The sequence below is a fragment of the Xenopus laevis genome, chromosome 8S, assembly GCF_017654675.1.
Source record: "Xenopus laevis strain J_2021 chromosome 8S, Xenopus_laevis_v10.1, whole genome shotgun sequence".
Lineage (NCBI taxonomy): Eukaryota > Metazoa > Chordata > Amphibia > Anura > Pipidae > Xenopus > Xenopus laevis.
Window position 1 is genome coordinate 11,542,853 of NC_054386.1, and position 21,384 is coordinate 11,564,236.

The 21,384-nt window shown below is 39.7% G+C and overlaps 1 protein-coding gene across 1 annotated transcript in view; it reads right to left on the reverse strand.

Moving 5' to 3' along the window:
• The window catches only part of LOC108699774 (REST corepressor 1-like), a 33,348-nt gene extending 12,482 nt beyond the window's left edge, over positions 1–20,866 (reverse strand). The window contains exons 1-3 of the mRNA XM_018232323.2: positions 20,271–20,866; positions 19,309–19,368; positions 1,479–1,559 (exon numbers count right to left, since the gene is read on the reverse strand). Coding sequence (XP_018087812.1) covers positions 1,479–1,559; positions 19,309–19,368; positions 20,271–20,421 — 292 coding nt within the window. The 5' untranslated portion in view covers positions 20,422–20,866. The remainder of the gene's footprint in view (positions 1–1,478; positions 1,560–19,308; positions 19,369–20,270) is intronic.
• Between the last annotated feature and the right edge of the window lie 518 nt (positions 20,867–21,384).

Here is a 21,384-nt window from a genome sequence, read left to right on the forward strand (position 1 = left end):
TCACCTTTGAGATAACTTTTAGTATGATGTAGAGAGTGATATTCCGAGACAATTTGCAATTTGTTTTTATGTTTTATTAGTTTTGGAGTTATTTAGCTTTTTATTCAGCAGCTCTTCAATTTGTATTTTGAGCAATCTGGTAACTGGGCTCCAAATTCCCCTAGCAACCATGCATTGATTTGAATAAGAGACTGGAACATGAATAGGAGAGGCCTGAATAGAAGGATCAGTTATAGAAAGTAACAACAACAATACATTTGTAGCCTTACAGAGCATTTGTTTTTTTTTAGAAGGGGGTCAGCGAAACCCATTTGAAAGCTGCAAAGAGTCAGAAGAAAAAGGCAAATAATTATAAAACTATAAAAAATAAATAATGAAAATTAATTGAAAAGCTTAGAATTGGTCATTCTATAACATTAAAAAGATGCCTTCAAGGTGAACAACCCCTTTAACTGATTGTGTCACACAAATAATACTGTACTGACAGTTATGAGCCCTTAAAGGAACAGTTGAGTGTAAAAATAAAACTGGGTTAAAGGATGGGCTGTGCAATGGTTTTTTTTATTATTTTTTTTACCAACTGTTTCAGAATATCACTGCCTGCGCCATACTAAACAGTGAACTATCCCTTTACAATATGAATCTCATCATGAAAGGGACTGTCTGGGCCAAGCAGCCAAATTGGATTATTTTAGGGATGCACCAAATCCAGGATTCGGTTCGGGATTCAGCCTTTTTCAGCAGGATTTGGGCGAAATCTCCTGCCCGGCCAAATTTGCATATGCAAATTAGGGGCGGTGGAGGGAAATTGCGTGACTTTTTGTCACAAAACAAGGAAGCAAAAAATGTTTTCCCCTTCCCACCCCTAATTTGCATAAACAAATTAGGATTTGGATTCGGTATTCAACCTAATCTTTCGCAAAGGATTCTGGTTCCGGCCCAATCCAAAATAGTGGATTCGGTGCATCCCTAGATTATATGGACCGTAGAAACCTTTAAAATAAGTAAATGTAAAATTGATGAAGGTGATATTCTAAGCACTTTTGCAATGTACTCGTTTATTTATATTTTAATTCCAAGATATTAAAGGATACATGTACAGTTAACATGAACAAATGAAAAAAGAAAGGGGCGGCTCTGATGTTCTTCTGCTTAGAGAAAGTTTTTTAATTTTTTCCTAGGCAGAAGAACATCAGAGCAGCTTCTTTCTCCTAAAAACTTCCTTGAATACTTGGTGATCAGACTGGTTATAAAAAGACCAGCAGGTGCCGTTGTTGTAACAAAATTCATTCATGTTTACAGTGCAGGTATCCTATAATATCTTGGAATTAAAAATAAATAAATAATGAATCTACGTTGCAAAAGTTCTTAGAATACCCCTTTCATCAACTTGTTTTAAAAGGTTTACTTATCCTTTAAACAAGCAAGAGAGATCACAACTAAACATAATAGAACTACAAGGTCTTCATGTTACTTACATTTGGCTTCAGATATATTCTGATTTGGGGTCCACACCAACATGCCAAGATGCTCTTGTTCCTGGCAGTTCTTGGCAACTTCTGTTAAGAGTAGAAAAGAAATTATTATTGATGGAATGTCATAGTTATAACATACTTTAAAGAGATGTGTGATTAATAAGGATGCACCGAATCCAGGATTCTGTTCGGGATTCAGCCAATCGAAGCCGAATCCTAATTTGCATATGCAAATTAGGGACAGGAGGGGAAATCGCGCAACTTTTTGTCACAAAACAAAGAAGTGCAAAATGTTTTCCCCTTCCCGCCCCTAATTTGCATATGCAAATAAGGGTTTCTCTATTTTTTTTATTGACGTACAGGTTTGGGCTCTATTATCTGGAATCCTTGAGACCTGGGATTTCCACAGAAAAGGATTTTCTGTAATTTGGATTACAATACCTTAAGTCTAGTAAAAGTATGTGGTGGGCTACATTAGGCTGCCCCCCCCTTCCAGGTAAAGCTTCATTAAATATGTTCTTAGCCGGCACAGTGATGCAACACACGTCAGCACAGGTCCCCCCTTTGCTATGTACAATTCTTTAGATAAATGGATGATGGCCCTTTAAGGTTACGTGAGGCATAGCTCATATCACAGGAAAACTTGCGATTATATTTGCAGCATTGCAGACAATCTATTATAAACCAGCAGCTATTACATCCGGTTCCAGTGAGTGGAGGAGCTGCATTCATTTCTTGTATGCATGTAGAACCCTGTTCCTCTGTATTTGGTGTATGGCAGGAGACATGCCGACCCTTATCGACAAAAGACTTTTTATATTTGTTGGCTTGTCGATCAGCCAGGTTGGAAAATTTTGAGCAGGCGCATCAGCCACTGTTTACTGCTGAATCATCAGATTAACCTGGAATTCTATTGCTTCTACCTGTATATGACAACTCAGCTCTAAATGTCTGTATGATCCTAATTGTTACGTCTATGGCCACTTTAGGATCACTTGGAGGAATCAGGGCACTTATCGGCTGCTAGAATACTAGGACAAAGTTCCAGATCAGCTGCATTGGAGGTTTCCCAAGTCATTTCAATTATAATGCTAGAGTCATAGTCGGGGAATCTGCTGCCCCACTGCTCCCATTCTCTTCTTCAGGTACTGCAGATTTCAGTGGGAAATACAAAATGTTGCGATTCGGCACCAAAATCCGCTGCATGTGCCTGGAGCCGAGCAGAGGCAATGATTCCGGATGCAGGCAGCGCAACAGAAGAGGAGCAGCTGCTCAGCAGATTCTCAGCCTGCAGAGTATTATGTGGCCCCAGTCTAAAGGGCCCCATACACGGGCCGATAAAAGCTGCCGATAGACCGAGTCGGCAGCTTATTGGCCTGTGTGTGGGGTTATCCAACGGGCTTCCCCGATTGATATCTGGCCCAAAGTCGGCCAGATCTCGATTATGCAGTTTAAAAATCCAGTCGGTTTGCAGCGGCATCTGTGCGTTTATACAGTCCCGCAATCCGACCGCCCGTATCGGATGCATTATGATCCAATCGTTGGGCCCTAGGGCTCACGATCGATCAGCCTCAATGTGGGCATATCGGGGAGAGCTCCCCAAACAAGCGGATCTCTACGTCTATGGCATGTAAGTCTGCAATTATGTAAAGCAATTTGGATGAGAATTTCCATGAAAATGCTATAGAAACGTGAGGACCACATTTTGACTGTCTTAGCGCCAGTGATTCCCTCTATATTTGTGGTCAGCCGCTAGTGCAGAGTTCCTGCAGGTGACAAGTCTCCCTGCATACCTCCAAAAATAAAAAAAGAGGCACAAAGTTTTTTTTGGCCAGGACCATTTTTGTGACCACACCCCCTAATTACCATGTTCATTTTACACAGATAAATGAAAGTTTGAACACATTTATGTGGTTTTAATGCTATTGAAGGTGAATTACCCATTAAGCTGCAAGTCAGACTTTCCCCCAAGAGACATGCTTATTTTAAATAGTTACAATTGTTTCTTTGCTTATCTTAAATTGTTACAAAAGCATCCAAGTGCACCTGCCACATAGTTTAGGCTCTCTGACAAAAGCCAATTACATTTTAGAAACCTTGTATCTTTTTATGGCTGTTCAGTGCAGGAGATCAAAGAGAAAGTGACATTTCAGTAACAATCCCGGACTGGTGGTTGAGCTGTCAAAATCGGGACTGTCCCACTAAAAACGGGACAGTTGGTAGGTATCTCCCTGCCATACCCACACAGCATGAACATAGGGAAGGGAGGCTCAGGGCTGTATTGCCATGGACTGGTACAGAAACCCAAAACATGAGTAGCATTTCTAACCTGTTTCTTTGTTAAAGGAACAGCAACATCAAAAAATTTAAAGTGTTTTAAAGTAATACACCTATAATGCAGTATTGTCCTGCACTGGTAAAACTGGTGAGTTGCTTTAGAAACACTACTATAGTTTATATAAATAAGCTGATGTGTAGCAATGGGGGCAGCCATTCAAAGGAGAAAAGGCTCAGGTTACACAGCAGATAAGCTCTGTAGAACATAATGGTGTTATCTGTTATCCACTATTTAACCTGTGCCATATAGACTTTTTCAATTTCTGCCATTGCTACAGAGCAGCTTGTTTATATGAACTATAGTAGTGTTTCTGAAGCAAACAGATCAGTTTTACCAGTGCAGAACACTACATTATATTTTAATTACATTAAAACACTAATTTTTTGGTGTTACTGTTCCTTTAAAGCATAAGACATTCTGGGGGAACAGGGCAACAGCACTGATGCACGTCATACATATTGTAGAAAAAAAATAATTAAAAGTCACCACCATGTTTTTTATAGTCCGATTCCTCAGAACTATCAAAATCAAAAGATCCAATCAGCAGTCTTCCCCTTTGCCTGTGTTCCGCAGTGTGCAGCCAAATATTCACATTTAAATTATAGCTATTTTGGCAGCATTTCCTTAGCCAAGTTCCCCGTCATTAGATATTCTAAAAATAAAATGCTTTAGAAATTCAATTTTAAATGGAATTTAGGCTTCTAAAGCTGGTCACAGAAAGAGCATTGTGCTTGTCTGTCTCTGTCACAATCAGTAAATCTCACACCATCCAAGATCGGTACATATGGCAACATATGACTGTCTGGGAATATAGGAGGATCCAGGGTCGGACTAGGGGGCTAGGGGCCCACCGGGGCTGCTGTCCAGGGCCCCCCTCCAGACCTACCCGGCCACCCCTGCCGCGCTGCTGCTGCCGTGTGCGTTTGTGCGCATTGCACTTTCCGGGCGGCCCTGGCGGGGAGTGACATCGCGTGTGTGCTCCTGTGCGCTGGCGTGTGGGCGCAATACGTTTTCTGGCCGGGTTTTTTCCCGGTGTCCCGCCGGCCCAGTCCGACCCTGGGAGGATCCACACCGGAGTTATAAGTCAGCACGTCTTCACAATTGTTACCATTCTGCTTGTGAACCAAACAAGCAGCCAGAACTAGACTGGCTACAGAAAGAATTTTCTTTTTAGTCTATACCTGCACAAAACAGGGTAAAATTAGGAGCAGATTTAAGGGTCGAATTGAAATTTTTTTTTTTGGTCAAAACTGTCAATTTCGACTAGGGAATTATTCAAACTCGAATCGAGTTTTTTTTCAAAATTCAAATTAGATTTTGAGATTTATCATAGGCTAGAAGTCAAATTCAACTATTCTCCAACTAAAACCTGCCGTATTACTGTTTAAGTCAATGGGAGGTGCCGTGACCCATTTGGAAATGTTTGCAGCATTCCTTATACTCGAATACTCGAGATAAAACGTGAATAGAGTTTGGTCGAATGCGATTAGAATTTCGAGTCGGTAAAATTCAGAGTTTTTCATATTCAATTTTATTAATAACTAATCAAATGTTCAAATTTAGAGTAAAATTTAATTCATGTGAGTTGAAAAACTCCCATGAATTCGAAATTCGACCCTTGATAAATCTGCCTCTAGGGGGCAGATTTATCAAGTGTTGAATTTCAAATTCATGGGAGTTTTTTTTTTAAAACTCCTATGAACTCAAAATTTGACCAATCGAAATTTATTTAAAAAATCAAATTTTCTAAACTCCGGTGAATAAGAAAAGAACTCAAATCAAATTTGATTCGAGTTTTAAAAACTGGGTTCGAGTTTTTTCTCAGAAAAAATGTCAGGAAGGCTGTAAACAACTCCAAATTGATCCCAGGACGTCTCCCGTTGACTAAAACAGCAATTCGGCAGGTTTTAGGTGGCGAATAGTCGAATTTGAGTTCTTAAAGGAGAAGGAAAGATGTTTATTGTCAATAGATTAGCCACAATAGTGCAAGCTATAATACTATATTTATTCTGTATAATGCTTTACCATATCTGAGTAAACAGCTACAGAAGCTGTCTGTTTAGTATAGCAGCTGCCATATTAGCTTGTTGTAACATCACTTCCTGCCTGAGTCTCTCCCTGCTCACTTATAGCTCTGAGCTCAGATTACAGCAGAGAAGGGGAGGGAGGGGGGAGGAGCGAACTGAGCATGCGCACACCCAGGGCAAGGAGGTTTAAGCTGAAAACAGGAAGTCTGATACAGAAGCCCATGTGTACACAATAGAAGGAAAGAAATGCAGTGTTTCTTTTGACAGAGGACTCAGAGCAGCATCATTTTGAGGGTTTACTGGTGTATTTATATAGACCTTTCTGATAAAGCTTACTGAATTTTAGCCTTTCCTTCTCCTTTAAAGAGCCAGAGTATGATAAATCTCAAACAATCGAATTTGAATGTTTATAAAAAAAAAACTCAAATCGAATTTAAATAATTCATTAGTCAAATTTGACAGTTTTGGCCATAAAAAAACTCGAAAATATGAATTTGAAATTCAACCTTTTATAAGTCTGCCCATAGATGTGCCTTGTTGCTTAATCAGTAGTTGCCATTCACTACACTGATTCAGCAAACAAGTGGGAGGCTTTGAAGACAGACTAGATTTTAACAACTATAGTCCACTGCGAAAAAAACTTCTAAATTTAAGGAAAGGAATGACAGTTATGGACATTTTTTCTTTAAAGGGATACTGTCATGGGATACTGTTAATAGTGCTGCTCCAGCAGAATTCTGCACTGAAATCCAATTCTCAAAAGAGCAAACAGATTTTTTTATATTCAATTTTGAAATCTGACATGGGGCTAGACATTTTGTCAATTTCCCAGCTGCCCCTCGTCATGTGATTTGTGTCTGCACTTTAGGATGGAACTACTTTCTGGCAGGCTTTTATTTCTCCTTCTTAACGTAACTGAATCAGTCACAGTAGGACCTGGATTTTACTAATGAGTGCTGTTCTTAGATCTACCAGGCAGCTGTTATCTTGTGTTAGGGAGCTGCTATCTGGTTACCTTCCCATTGTTCTGTTGTTAGGCTTCTGGGGGGGGGATATCACTCCAACTTGCAGAACAGCAGTAAAGGGTGATTGAAGTTTATCAGAGCACAAGTCACATGACTGGGAAACTGACAATATGTCTAGCCCCATGTCAGATTTCAAAATTGAATATTAAAAAAATCTGTTTGCTCTTTTGAAAATGGATTTCAGTGCAGAATTCTGCTGGAGCAGCACTATTAACTGATGCGTTTTGAAACATGTTTTCCCATGACAGTATCCCTTTAAAGATACAATGTAAGGGACAGTCCTGGGTGCAATGAACACTCCTTATATATAGATATAATTATAGATATCAGTGAATGCTTTCTTATTGCCTTTGCCAATCACTGCAGAGATAAGCAACACCAACTATACACCTATCAAAAAGCAAATAATCAGACAACGGCGTTTGTATATAGCAAACTAAAGATATCCAAATGAAATGGAAATATGGCACTGGTGCTGTGGCCAGAATCAAGGATAAAGTTCATTTCCGTACTGTAGAGAGCTGCAGTTTAACCCCACTGCACCTTGCTCTGCAGTAAATATGCAATTACATATTACATACGGAAAATGAATACAAACTTTCCAACACTTACAGAACGCTGAAGTCATAGTGAGGCAACATGGATTAGGATAGCAATTTGGGTTACGAGATCCATTCCAAATGTAGATTCTCCCCATAAATTTTCCCATTTATGAACCTCAATCATCATGGCAGGAGGGGGTATTCTCTTTGTCAATAAACTACGGCAGCAACATAACTGTTCTACGTAGCTCTATAAATCGAGATATATATATATCTATATATATATCTATATATAGATATATATATAACGGCCCTAACATATATAGAGGGTTTCCAAACCTTAGGGGCAGATTTATCAAGGGTTGAATTTCAAATTCATGTGAGATTTTTAAAACGCCCATGAACTCGAAATTCGACCAATCAAAATTTATATATTTTTCTAAACTCGGATGAATAGGATCGAACCCAAAAAACTTGAATAGAATTTTAATCGAATTCGGTTCAAGTTTTAAAAACTCTATTCGAGTTTTTTTCTCAGAAAAAAACCTAGAATATCAGGAAGGCTGCAAACAACTACAAATTAATCCCTGTATCACTCACATTGACTAAAACAGCAATTCGGCAGGTTTTAGGGTAGGACTACACAGACTTTTTCGGCGCGATCCGACGCGCTGCGACAAAAAGCATGCGACGGAAATAAGGTAAGAGATAGAAATGTCGGATGAAGTCGCTGCAACTTCATCCGACATTTCTATCCCTTGCCTTTATTTCCGTTGCATTTGATTTGTCTCATGCTTTCTCGCATCGCGTTGTGCCGAAAACATCCCTGTAGTCCTACCCTTAGGTGGCAAATAGTCAAATTTGAGTTGTTAAAGGGCCAGAGTATGATAAATCTTAAAAATCTAATTCGAATTTTTTTTAAAAAAACTCGAATCTATTTTAACAATTCCCTAGTCGAATTTGACAGTTTTGGCCATAAAAAATAACTTGAAAATTAAAATTTTCAATTTAACCCTTGATAAATCTGCCCATTACTGTACTATTTTACCTATACAGACTTTATATCATTTTATTGTTTGTATATCATTTGAATAGGTTTAGTATAATCTCAGTTAATTATCATGCTTCGTCATATCTTGGCTTGGTTGTTGAATTCGAGCAACTGGCACAGACATAATTCCAAAATACTCAATCACTTAGGGGTATATTTATCACGGGTCGAATTTCGATTTGAAACAACTTCGAAATTCAAAAAGACCAACCGAAATTAAGTCAAAGTTTTTTTTTTTTGGTCTAATAGGTCCGTTTTCGATCAAATAGGTCCGTATTCGGCCGAATTCGAATCATGCGAATCGAAGGATTAGTGCATTCGATCAAATCAGAATCAAAGTTTTTCCCCAAAAAAACTATGAATTTTCAAAGTCCGCCAATTGACTCCAAATGGGTTCTAAGAGGTCCCCCATAGGTTAAAACAGGCAGGGTTTAGATGGCGAATGGTTGAAGTTGATTTTTTAAAGCGACATGATAAATTTTGATATTCAAATTCTTTTCAGATTCAAACCAAATTTGGACTATTTCCTAGTTGAAGTACCTGAAATTCAAATTTATTTCATTCGAAAATTCACCTCGACCTTTGATAAATCTGCCCCTTAAAATACAAAAAAAAAAAAGAATGGAGAATTGGAAGGTACAGTAGAAACTTCTATAAAGTGGTGACCTCCTGAGAGAACTGCACTCCTCCATCTGCTTTGGGGGAATCTCATCTCTCATTAGAGATGTCACACAAGAGGGAGACAGTTGTGATGCTCCTGCTCATTAGCGTTGTCAAAATAAGTAATCTAAACGTTATTTCCACAACTGCTTTCCTCTCATTAAGGATCTAAAGGGAAAACAGGCAAATGCAAAAACCAGGAAGATTATAGACAGGATTTCTTTCAATATATTATTGTACGACGAACAAAAAGCACTGTAGCAGATATTAAAATTCCTAAGTACTTGCCCCAGGTAATTCCCACTGTTATCAAGAGGATGTAAGGCTGGAGGGGTTGTGATGTTTGTAGGATTGTCACCCCTAAATGCCCAGTGCCTCTTTTCTGGAATGTGAGTTGCAAGTAACAGGTGTTTGGATCGATAAAGCCTTAAAGGGCATGTAAAGGCAAACAAATAAAATCCCATTTTTACTTTCTTTAATGAAAAAGAAACCAATCTCCAATATACTTTAATTAAAAAATGTGTACCGTTTTTATAAGAAAACAGACTGTATGCAGTGAAATTCTCCCTTCATTTACTGCATTTACCCTTCAGACGGTCCCTAACTGCTGAGCAGGGAAACAATCATACTTATGAACAGCAGGGGGAGCCCCCGTCTTACTTCCCAGCCATGCAGAACTCAAGCAGCTTTGTTTATGACGATCCCTAAGCAGCCCAGACCACACTGAGCATGTGCACAGTCTTAGTCTTGCAAAGATGTTTAACAAAGTTACAAGATGGTGACCCCCTGTAGCCAACTTTGAAAGCATAAATTATTTGTTTGATTAGGTTTGTGGTGCAGTAAGTTCACGTTTATATTTAGTATACAAAATACAGCATTTCTAGCCTTATTCTACTTAAGACTTTACATGCCCTTTAAAGGAGAACTAAAGCTTAAAGGAGAATTAAACCCTAAAAATGCCATATTTTATATACTGAACTTATTTCACCAGCCTAACGTTTCAGCTTGTCAATAGCAGCAATGATCCAGGACTTCAAACTTGTCACAGGGGGTCACCATCTTGGAAAGTGTCTGTGACACTCACATGCTCAGTGGGCTCTGAGCAGCTGTTGAGAAGCTGAGCTTAGGGGTTGTCACTAATTATCCAGCAGAAAATGAGCTTCCCCTGTTATATAAGCTGATGCTACAGGTTTGCTGGTTATTAAATTCTGATGCTAATTGCACTGGTTTCTGTGCTGCCATGTAGTAATTATTGGATACATTTGTCACAAAGAGAGAGGAGGGGGCCCAGAGCTGCTTTAGAAAGTGAAAAATGAAACTTTACTGTTTAATATTAGAAAAGCAGTCACAAATAGAAAATAGAAAGTAATTGGAAAAAGTCTATTTGAAACCAACTGAACTGAAGAAGTGTTTGAACGTGAACAACCCCTTTAAGTGTTTTGACTAAAGGGCAGTGCTTAAACAAGTATATTTAATATCAATTTGTGTGATGAAAAAGGTTAGAAGAGTCAATAAATTGAATAAAAACACCACCACCACATGAGTAAATAGAGCAAGGTTCACATGCGCCTATAGAATGTCGTTGCCTTTGGGAGGCCATGTTTGCATTAAGTGACTATTCTGCTTATTCAGAATGGTCATATTTCCGCTGTACTTCTATTGCCGTAAACTGGGAATATGCTGTTTTAGAGATTAGGTTATTGAATTAGCAATAGAACAGTTCTAAAAATAATATTTTCACAAAGCATCTGCAGAACACAGCAGGAACTGTACTTCTCTATTCTCCAGAGAGCTACCATTAGCTGCTAGCTCGGAGGTGTTGAAATTACACTCAACTTGGGAACATAAAGTAAAATACAGTCTACTGAGCTGCAAAAGTCTGAGCAACCGACTACCTGGAATCCACCGCTTACTTTTTTCTGGACATGCGCTACACCGAAAAAGGAACTTGCATAACCAACAGACAACCTAAGGGGGCGCTAAACTGCTGCACCGACTACAGGAACATATTTAAAGGGATACTGTCATGGGGAAAAAAAATTTTTTCAAAATGAATCAGTTAATAATGCTGCTCCGGCAGAATTCTGCACTGAAATTAATTTCTCAAAAGAGCAAACAGATTTTTTTATATTCAATTTTGAAATCTGACATGGGGCTAGACATTTTGTCAATTTCCCAGCTGCCCCATGTCATGTGACTTGTGCCTGCACTTTAGAAGACTAATGCTTTCTGGCAGGCTGCTGTTTTTCCTTCTCAATGTAACTGAATGTGTCTCAGTGGGACATGGGTTTTTACTATTGAGTGTTGTTCTTAGATCTACCAGGCAGCTGTTATCTTGTGTTAGGGAGCTGCTACCTGGTTACCTTCCCATTGTGCTTTTGTTTGGCTGCTGGGGGGGGGAAGGGAGGGGGTGATATCACTCCAACTTGCAGTACAGCAGTAAAGAGTGATTGAAGTTTATCAGAGCACAAGTCACATGACTTGGGGCAGCTGGGAAATTGACAATATGTCTAGCCCCATGTCAGATTTCAAAATTGAATATAAAAAAAATCTGTTTGCTCTTTTGAGAAATGGATTTCAGTGCACTATTAACTGATTCATTTTTCCCATGACAGTATACCTTTAACAAAATATATATATATAGTCAAGTGCATTTTCCAAGATAATCTCAGCTACAAAGTCACTATTCCTGGAACGTTTTGAGAGAACAATACAAACAAAACATATGGTTTTGATCTGCATTTCTTCTGTTTGTACAGACATTTGATGTGAAATGTGTGAATTAAGCCAACTTCTGCCATGCAGCATGATGGTTATATAAATGTCTCAGGTTTTGGAGCCATATTCGAAAATATATACAGGTATGGGATCTGTTAGCTGGAAACCCCATTTTATCCAAATAATCCAAACTTTTAAAAACGATTTATTTTTTCTCTGTAATAATAAAACGGTAGCTTGTATTTCCAAACTTAAATATAATTAATCTTTATTGGAAGAAAAATCAGCCTATTTAATGTTTATATGATTTTCTAGTGACGTATGAAGATCCAAATTACAGGAAGATCCATTATCCGGAAAACCTCAGCATTCTGGATAACAGGTCCCATACCTGTACGATTACTTTCATAGAAATCTACTCAAGTTTAGGTAGTGCTCGGGCAAGCTGGGAGCCATATATACAGTAAAGAAAATAGGGATGCATCAAAACCACTATTTTGGATTCGGCCGAACCTCCAAATCCTTTGCATATGCAAATTAGGGATGGGAAGGGGAAAATATTTTTTACTTGCTTGTTTTGAGACAGTCACTCAATTTTCCGCCCCTAATTTGCATATGCAAATTAGGATTCAGTTCGGCCCGGCAGAAGGATTCGGTCGAATCCGAATCCTGTTGAAAAAGGCTAAATCATGAACCGAATCCTGGATTCGGTGCATCCCTAAAAGAAAACAATCACTGCAACAAAGACACCATGTTGAACTACACAAAGTTTTCGGCGCGATCAGATGCTCTGCGACAAGACACTGGCGTAAAATCGGAATGCGACGGAAATAAGGTAAGAGATAGAAGTATCAGATGAAGTCGCAGTGTTGATCCGACGTGACAACTTTCGGACACAGATGCAGCGTCTGCATCCGACAGTCGTGTCGCATCAACGCTGCGACACCATCCGACAATGCTATTACTTACCTTATTTCCGTCGCATCCGATTTGACGCCGGCGTTTTGTCGGAGTCCATCGGATCGCGCCGTAAATGTCCGTGTAATTCTACCCTTAAGGGCAGCTGCACACAACACAATTGAATTAATTTTATTATTCGGTTTGTGCATGTGTAATAGCTCCCTGCTGTATTTAGGGTTGCCATCTTTCTATAGTGGAAGATCTGGGCAGGGTATGAAAAAGTAGAGTAAGAGGGCTGTCCAGGTTTCAAACTGCAGCTAATTTTAACCCGGTAAATTTGTGAAATCCAAAAAATAAAAAAAATAGATAGGTGGCAACCCCTGCTGTGTTTATTCTACAATATTATTATTACTGCCATCGATCTTAAAGAAAACTATACATCTCACCACAGAAGGTCTGCATAAAAAATATACCCCATAGAACAACCCATATATAAAACACTGGCTTATTTAAAAACAGCACAGTTCTCTTGCCGGGAAATAAAATCTCCCGGGGACAGGGGAGGAGCTATTAGTCGGCAAATAGAACCAGATTGGATAGGACTGTGCTTGTCCGCAAATACAGCGCAAAGTCATACCAGCTGCTGTTTCAGATTCTATTAAATTAAATTTTTCAAATGTACCTTTCTAGGTCAACCCAACCATGCTGTTTGTTAGTAGCGCATTGTAAATTGCTGATTCAGACCGGAATTAGCCAGTTAGACCAGTGAAATTCTATTAAAGGGATAATGTTATGGGGAAAAAAATTTTTTTCAAAATGAATCAGTTAATAGTGCTGCTCCAGCAGAATTCTGCGCTGAAATCCATTTCTCAAAAGAGCAAACCAATTTTTTTATATTCAATTTTGAAATCTGACATGGGGCTAGACATATTGTCAATTTCCCAGCTGCCCCAAGTCATGTGACTTGTGCTCTGATAAACTTCAATCACTCTTTACTGCTGTACTGCAAGTTGGAGTGATATCAACCCCCTCCCTTTCCCCCCCCCAGCAGCCAAACAAAAGAACAATGGGAAGGTAACCAGATAGCAGCTCCCTAACACAAGATAACAGCTGCCTGGTAGATCTAAGAACAACACTCAATAGTAAAAACCCATGTCTCACTGAGACACATTCAGTTACATTGAGAAGGTAAAACAGCAACCTGCCAGAAAGCATTTCTCTCCTAAAGTGCAGGCACAAGTCACATGACCAGGGGCAGCTGGGAAATTGACAAAATGTCTAGCCCCATGTCAGCTTTCAAAATTGAATTTAAAAAAATCTGTTTGCTCTTTTGAGAAATGGATTTCAGTGCAGAATTCTGCTGGAGTAGCACTATTAACTGATGTGTTTTGAAAAAAACATGTTTTCCGATGACAGGATCCCTTTATGTACCAGAAAAACTACGGGTGCTTATGAATAAAAATATCTTCCATCTAGTTTTTCAACTATGCTCATGTAAGATATTATAATCACTGGAGGGTGGCTAGTTGGCATCCTCTCCCACATAGACACAAACAGTGTTAATCAAGACACCCCATTTGCTACTGACCTTACCTGCTCCTGGCTAAGATACCACTGCACTCAATGGGGGGGGGGGCTCCAGAGAAAAAATTTAAACAATTTCTGAAAAATATGAATATTTTATAAAAGGAAAACTATAAGCCCCCAACAATGTAGGTCTCTATAAAAAAAAACATATTTCATAAAACAGCTCATATGTTAAACCCTGCTTCATGTAAATAAACCATTTTTCTAGTAATATACTTATTAATATTTAATATACTTATATTTTAGTAGTATGTGCCATTGGGTCATCATAAATAGAAAATTGCCATTTTAAGAAATAAGGGCCACCCCCTGGGATCCTAGCATTCACGGTGCACACAAAAAAAACATACATGTTAGGTCACACAAGCCCATTAAAAAAGTATTCATTTTGGGGGGTATGGTTTTCCTTAAACAATTACAACTTACACAGGTAATGGAAAAAAAATCATAAAATTCCTGGGTTTTCAAATGAAATTCTCAGACGAGTCTAATAATAGATGTGTTAGGGAGCCAATTAGACTATAAATCTTGTACTTTAACACTGTTGTTTGAATCATGATTGAAGACGAGTGCAATTCCATCAGTCACAGCAGCTGATCTGTAAGATAACTGGGCGCCACTGCTCAGCGTGGCCGAGAAGTGCCCAAATCTCATTCACATGAATGGGGAAAATATGTGGCAAAAGTGGTACTGGTGTTTTTCAGTAAAAAAAAAAAAATGCTTGAAAGAACAACTTAGGCCTAAGGGAAGAGACACACTCTCAAATTCGGGAAGATTCAGTCGCCCTGAAGAAGAGGCGTTTTATCGCCGGGCGACTAAATCTCCCCGAATTGCCTCCTGCCGGCTAGAATCTAAATCGCCAGCAGAATGGCACTCGGAGCGCTTCGTTTTCCAAAGTCGCCCAAAATTTCTTTGTGAGACAACTTGGGAAAATGAAGCGCTTTGAGTGCCATCTCGCTGGCGATTTGCATTCTAGCCAGTGGAAAGCAGTTTGGGGAGATTAGTTGTCCCGAAGAAGAGGAGATTTGTCGCTGGGAGACTCTCCTGCAAAGTTGAAATGAAGCCAGTGCTGTCCTACTGGAGGCCTAAGGAAAATAATTTAAGGCCCCATGTCTGCTCATGGGATGACAAATTTCACAGACATCATTTTATTATAATGCAGACTTCAAACGTGGTATGGGAAATAATTGGCCCACAACATGTAAAGTTGCTTTTGTTGGTCTTTGTGCTTGAGGTTCATGGTTTCAGGCCACACACACACAATACAACTTTTTACTACTTAAACTGGTCTGATTTATATAACAAAGAGGTTAATGACATTCATTTGCATCTGCATACCCACAGGATATTTAGCACTGTCCCCATCTAGTCTACATGTATCAAACAACTAGTTGTTTTCAGATTGATCACTAGAAATAACTTTTCCCAACGATTTTCTATTCTCTATGTGTCACCGTTTTTCCTAATATTAAAGTGTCATTTTTCACCTTTCGGAAGCAGCCCTGGGAATGTGGGGTCGCCGACCCTGTAAACTATTCTAAATGGATACATTAAGTTGATACATTTCTTATCTTTGTCCCTGCTGAGCAGACTATATGGGTTTAATTACAGGCAGCTGTTAGAACTGATAATAGTTGCTACTGAGAAATGTATCAACTAAATGTTGCAAAATTGTAACAGTTCGGAGTCTGCATTAGAATTACTGAGCTGTCAGACTCAATCACCAGAGACAGGAACATTGGACTTTAAACTTATATTTTGGAAAAACAGTAAAAAAATAAAGAATGGAAAGTAACTGAAAAAAGTCTATTTCTGGGGAACAATCCAAAAACCAACTGAATTGAATTAAAAAAAAAAGTGTTTTGAAGGTGAACTACCCCTTTAAATAACTAAACAGGAAGCACTGAATTTAGGGGCAGATTTACCTAGGTTCGAATATCGAGGGTTAATTAACCCTCATTATTCGACCGTCTAAGTAAAATCCTTCGACTTCGAATATCGATTTTGCGATATTCCTACGATCGAATGAATAATCGAACGATTCGAAGGATTTTAATCCATCGATCGAAGGATATTCCTTCAGTCAGAAAATTGTTAGGAAGCCTATGGGGACCTTCCCCATAGGCTAACATTGGCCTCGGTAGGTTTTAGGTGGCGAACTAGAGGGTCGAAGAATTTTTTCAAAGAGGCAGTACTTCGACCAACCAGTAGCTCGTGAGCAACATGTTGCTCTCCAACCCCTTGGATGTTGCTCCCAGTGGCCTCAAAACTTATTAGCTTCAGGAGCTTATTTTTGAATTCCAGGCTTGGAGGCAAGTTTTGGTTGTATAAAACCAGGTGTACTGCCAAACAGAGCCTCAATGGAGGTTGACATTCCACATTGCGGCTACCAAATGGCCAATCACAGCACTTATTTGGCACCCCAAGAACATTTTTCATGCAAGCGTTGCTCCCCAACTCCTTTTATTTCTGAATGTTGCTGACGGGTTCAAAAGGTTGGGGATCCCTGTCCTAAGACCCTTGCACCAAAAAATGGGAAAATGGAATGAGATACACCAAAACATTGATACTTTACAGCTCCTATTTAAGCATTATTTATTTTGCAACTTTTGTTTTTTTAGAAGTCAATAAAAATCTGAAAAATACATTTTTATTATAGAACAGTCAAAATTATATTTAAATACACAAAGACTTGGCTCCAGGTGACCCAGATTTTTGAAGGATCAAAGCACCCGGAATCAAATTAGGCACAGCAGAGCTCTCCGATGATGTAAGCTGCAACAGGCTGCGAAATTACTGCATCTGCAGCAGGGACGAGAGTGTGCACCCCATTCAGTCACAGCGGACATCCCCGGAGAGTCGCAGCAGCAGAAAAAACTGCAAGGTATTGTCTGCGCTCTTTTCCAGGGAAACCTCTAATACAGCATTCAGCAATAATATAAATATGCATTTATAAACACCTAGTAGCTTAATTTATTATATTATATATAGTATACACAAACAGGGCAAGCCATACTACATACCTCCACAGAGGCATTTTCCACAAATTGGAATACAGCTGCACCCCATGACATCATAAACCGTTGAGAATTCCTTAAACAAACCAGTAATGCAGCAGCTACTCTCGTAAAAGCAAATAGTCTGCACAAACAATGCACAAACCAAACTTAAAGGGATACTGTCATGGGAATTCTTTATTTATTTATTTTTTTTTTTCAAAATAGTGCTGCTCCAGCAGAACAGATTTTTTTTATATTTAATTTTGAAATCTGACATGGGTCTAAACACATTGTCAGTTTCCCAGCTGCCCCACGTCATGTGACTTGTGCTCTGATAAACAGTCACTCTTTAGGGCACATGCTACGATTCGGGGAGATTTAATCGCCCGGAGACAAATCGCCTATCCTTCGGATGACTAATCTCCCCAAAAAGCCTTCCCGCTGGCTAGAATCTAAATCGATGGCGGGATGGCACTCTAAACGCTTCATTTTCCGAAGTCGTCCGACGTTACCTCACAAGGAAACTTCGGGCGACTTTGGAAAATGAAGCACTCCGACAAGTACCAGGCTCTACCATCAAGCATCAACTGCAGTACAAGCAAGATTCAACTACACAGGTTGTTGGGGTTTGGAGTTGTACTGGTAGGCTTTGTTGCCCTTTAAAGGGATGCTGTGATTGGAAAACATGTTTTTTTTTCAAATCTTAACCATTAATCATGCTGCCCCAGCAGAATTCTGCACTAAAATCCATTCCTCAAAAGAGAAAACTGATTTTTTTATATTTAATTTTGTAATCCAACATGTGGCTAGACATATTGTCAGTTTCCCAGCTGCCCCCAGTCATGTGACTTGACTAAACTTCAGTCACTCTTTACTGCTGTACTGCAAATTGGAGTGATATCACCCCCCCCCCCACAGGCTTAACAACAGAACAATGGGAAGGTAACCAAATTGCAGCTCCCTAACACAAGATAACAGCTGCCTGGTAGGTTTAAGAACAGCACTCAATAGTAAAATTCAGGTTTTACTGCGACACATTCAGTTACATTGAGAAGGAGAAACAACAGCCTGCCAGAAAGCGGTTCCATCCTAAAGTGCCGGCTCTTTCTGAAAGCACATGACCAGAGATGGCGCCTACACACCGGTATTAAATAAAAAAATATACACTTGCTGGTTCAGGAATTAGATATTACATGGTAGAGTGATTTATTTGCAGTGTAAAAAGTGTAATTCAGAAATAAAACCTGCACCATAAAAATCATGACAGAATCCCCTTAAGAACAAAATATCTGCATCTTTTGTGCAACCAGCTTTAGTTCTGCAGTTCATTTTGAAATTGGCATTTGACTTTCTAGGTTTTTACTATTGAGTGCTGTTCTTAGATCAACCAGGCAGCTGTTATCTTGTGTTAGGGAGCTGTTATCCGGTTACCTTCCCATTGTTCTGTTGTTAGACCCGTCATGCTATGCTGCAATACAGCCCCTGGCTGCCGAGAGTTGAAGTCAAACAACAGCCTGAAGGCCAGAGATTGGCCAGATCTTATATTTATTAAACCAAATGTGCAATTGGCACATTAAATCCTCAATCACAATGCAGATAAACAGCCAGATAACTGTCAATCCACACTGACTGCTTTGCAAGTAGCCAGACAGATCCACTGGATTCTCAGAGAACATCTCATTTTCCAGCAGCACGTTTGCAAAACACGTTTTCTCCCTGCTGTTCTTCCAATGAACAGTAGGTGTACGAGGTAGGAGGAAAAAGTTGCTATTTCAATCAATGCAAAATTAGAAAATAAATGCAACACTAGGCATTCACCAGAAAGCATATAACAGAAGTCATAGAATAGCACAGAGAGATTGCCAGACCCACATTTCTACCATGATGGGAAATAAAGAACAAATGAAGTGGCAAGTGCGCGTTTGAGGCTATCACAGCCGACAATATTACAACAGTAAAGGAAGCAGAAAAAGAGATGGAACTTACCCTGGTCAAATTCAGGAACTACTGCTTGGAACTGCAGGCCGACCCGCATGCCCCCACCACCTGCATGACCAGAGAGAGTGGAGAAGGTAAGTCTGAGGGGTAGTTTGGGGGTGAAGCTGCCAAGTAGTTAACATGTGACTAGAATTATAGCCATTTGAAAGAGTTGTAATAACTCCTGCTCATGGACTACATTACCCAGAATGCTGTAATCCATTGTTGTATATTTATATCTCTCAACTGCTGCTCATGGACTACATTACCCAGAATGCAGTAATCCATAGTAATATTTATCTATCTCAACTGCTGCTCATGGACTACATTACCCAGAATGCAGTAATCTTTAGTAATATATTTCTATCTCAACTGCTGCTCATGGACTACATTACCCAGAATGCAATAATCCATAGTGTGTGTGTGTATATATATATACATACACACACATATATATATATATATATATATATATATATATATATATATACACACACACATATATATATATATATATATATATATATATATATATATATATATATATATATATATATATACACACACACACGTATATACATCTCAACTGCTGCTCATGGACTATATTCTAAATAACTCAAAAACCACAAATAATAAATAATGAAAACCAGTAGCAAAGTGTCTCAGAATATCCCTCTCTACGTCATACTAAAAGTTAACTCAAAGGTGAACAACAAGGGGGGATTTTAAACTACAACTCCCATCATTCCCCATGACCATGGGATGCCTTTGGTTACAGGGGTGCGTGAAGTTGTAGGTGGCCAGCAAGTGGGGAACGAAGGAAGCCTTGGGAATAGCTGGAGTATTGGGGAGTAAGGGGAGAGGGAAAGGGATGAGCAGAAAGTGTAGGTTGGGTGAGAGAAGGAGGAGGAGGAGGAGGAAGGGCAATGGAAGGGGAGTGAGTTCGAGGCTACCACATGCTGCTGACCTACCCTGTTCCTCATCGCTTGAGGAGCTCGAGCTGCCTTCCTCCCACGAGTTACTGCCATTCACATTCGGGCCCAAACTTTTGCTGTTGGCAGCGTTATTCCTGCCCTTTCTCTTGGCCGATACTTCTGCCCCCTTCTCGATCATGGCTGGCATTCAGAGCGCCCCTTATCAGCGGCGAAAGTATAACAGGAGGCGCCCAATAGACCAAGCAGTTTCCCTGGGAGACTCGGTCTCTCTGATGCCCGCCTGGAACTAGCTCCGGTGGCCACGGTAGCCGCTATGAAGAACAAACCAACTTTCCGTCACATCGCCGCCCGCACTGGCCACTCTGTCTCACTACAACAGGCTCAGTCACAGCGGCTAGAGGACAACCAAACCTGATGCATTGATGCTATTGGCTGCCGGCGATTTTTGGAACGAGAACTCGCCTTTGGATTGGTTGCCTTTCCCGTCACTCAAGCAAGAGCCGGCGTTTCCGTTTGTCTGTTTGGTTGACTCGCATCTCCTCTTGTACGTGGGTTTGGGGTTTGCAATCTCTACGCCCCATGATACCGGGTCTTTCCCAGCTTCTTGCCTTGTGCTTAGGGAAGGAAAACACTCTTTAAGTATTTCTGAGGGCAAGTTAATGAAAGCAAAGTACACACGTAAAAAGCATGACAAAGTGGTTCACTATAGATGCAGTAAAAGAGTTCGCACGATGTAATATAATTAGATATTCATGGGACTATTTTTTCTCTCTCTCCTGAAGAGCGGATGAACACAATCACCAGGCTACTTTCCCCTGATATAATAACTGGAGATGGTAAAATAGATGATGAGTTTCTGTGAGATGTTTGGCTCAGCAGTGACATGAGTTAGAGGCTAATGTGATCGAATAACTCAGTGGCCATTCTTTTAACTGCTACAATAGATACTTGTGCACACAATCACAAACTCATAGAGATGCAGTGTCTACATTGCCTGACCTCAATATTATTTCTAATATTAATATATTCATGCTGGTATATACACCAGGAAGGCCATTGGGCGCATTTAGGGAGTTTTAAGTAAACAACAACAGGAGGACAGCAAACTGGCTCCTCCTACTTTATACACCTCCTACCAGAGGGCTCCATT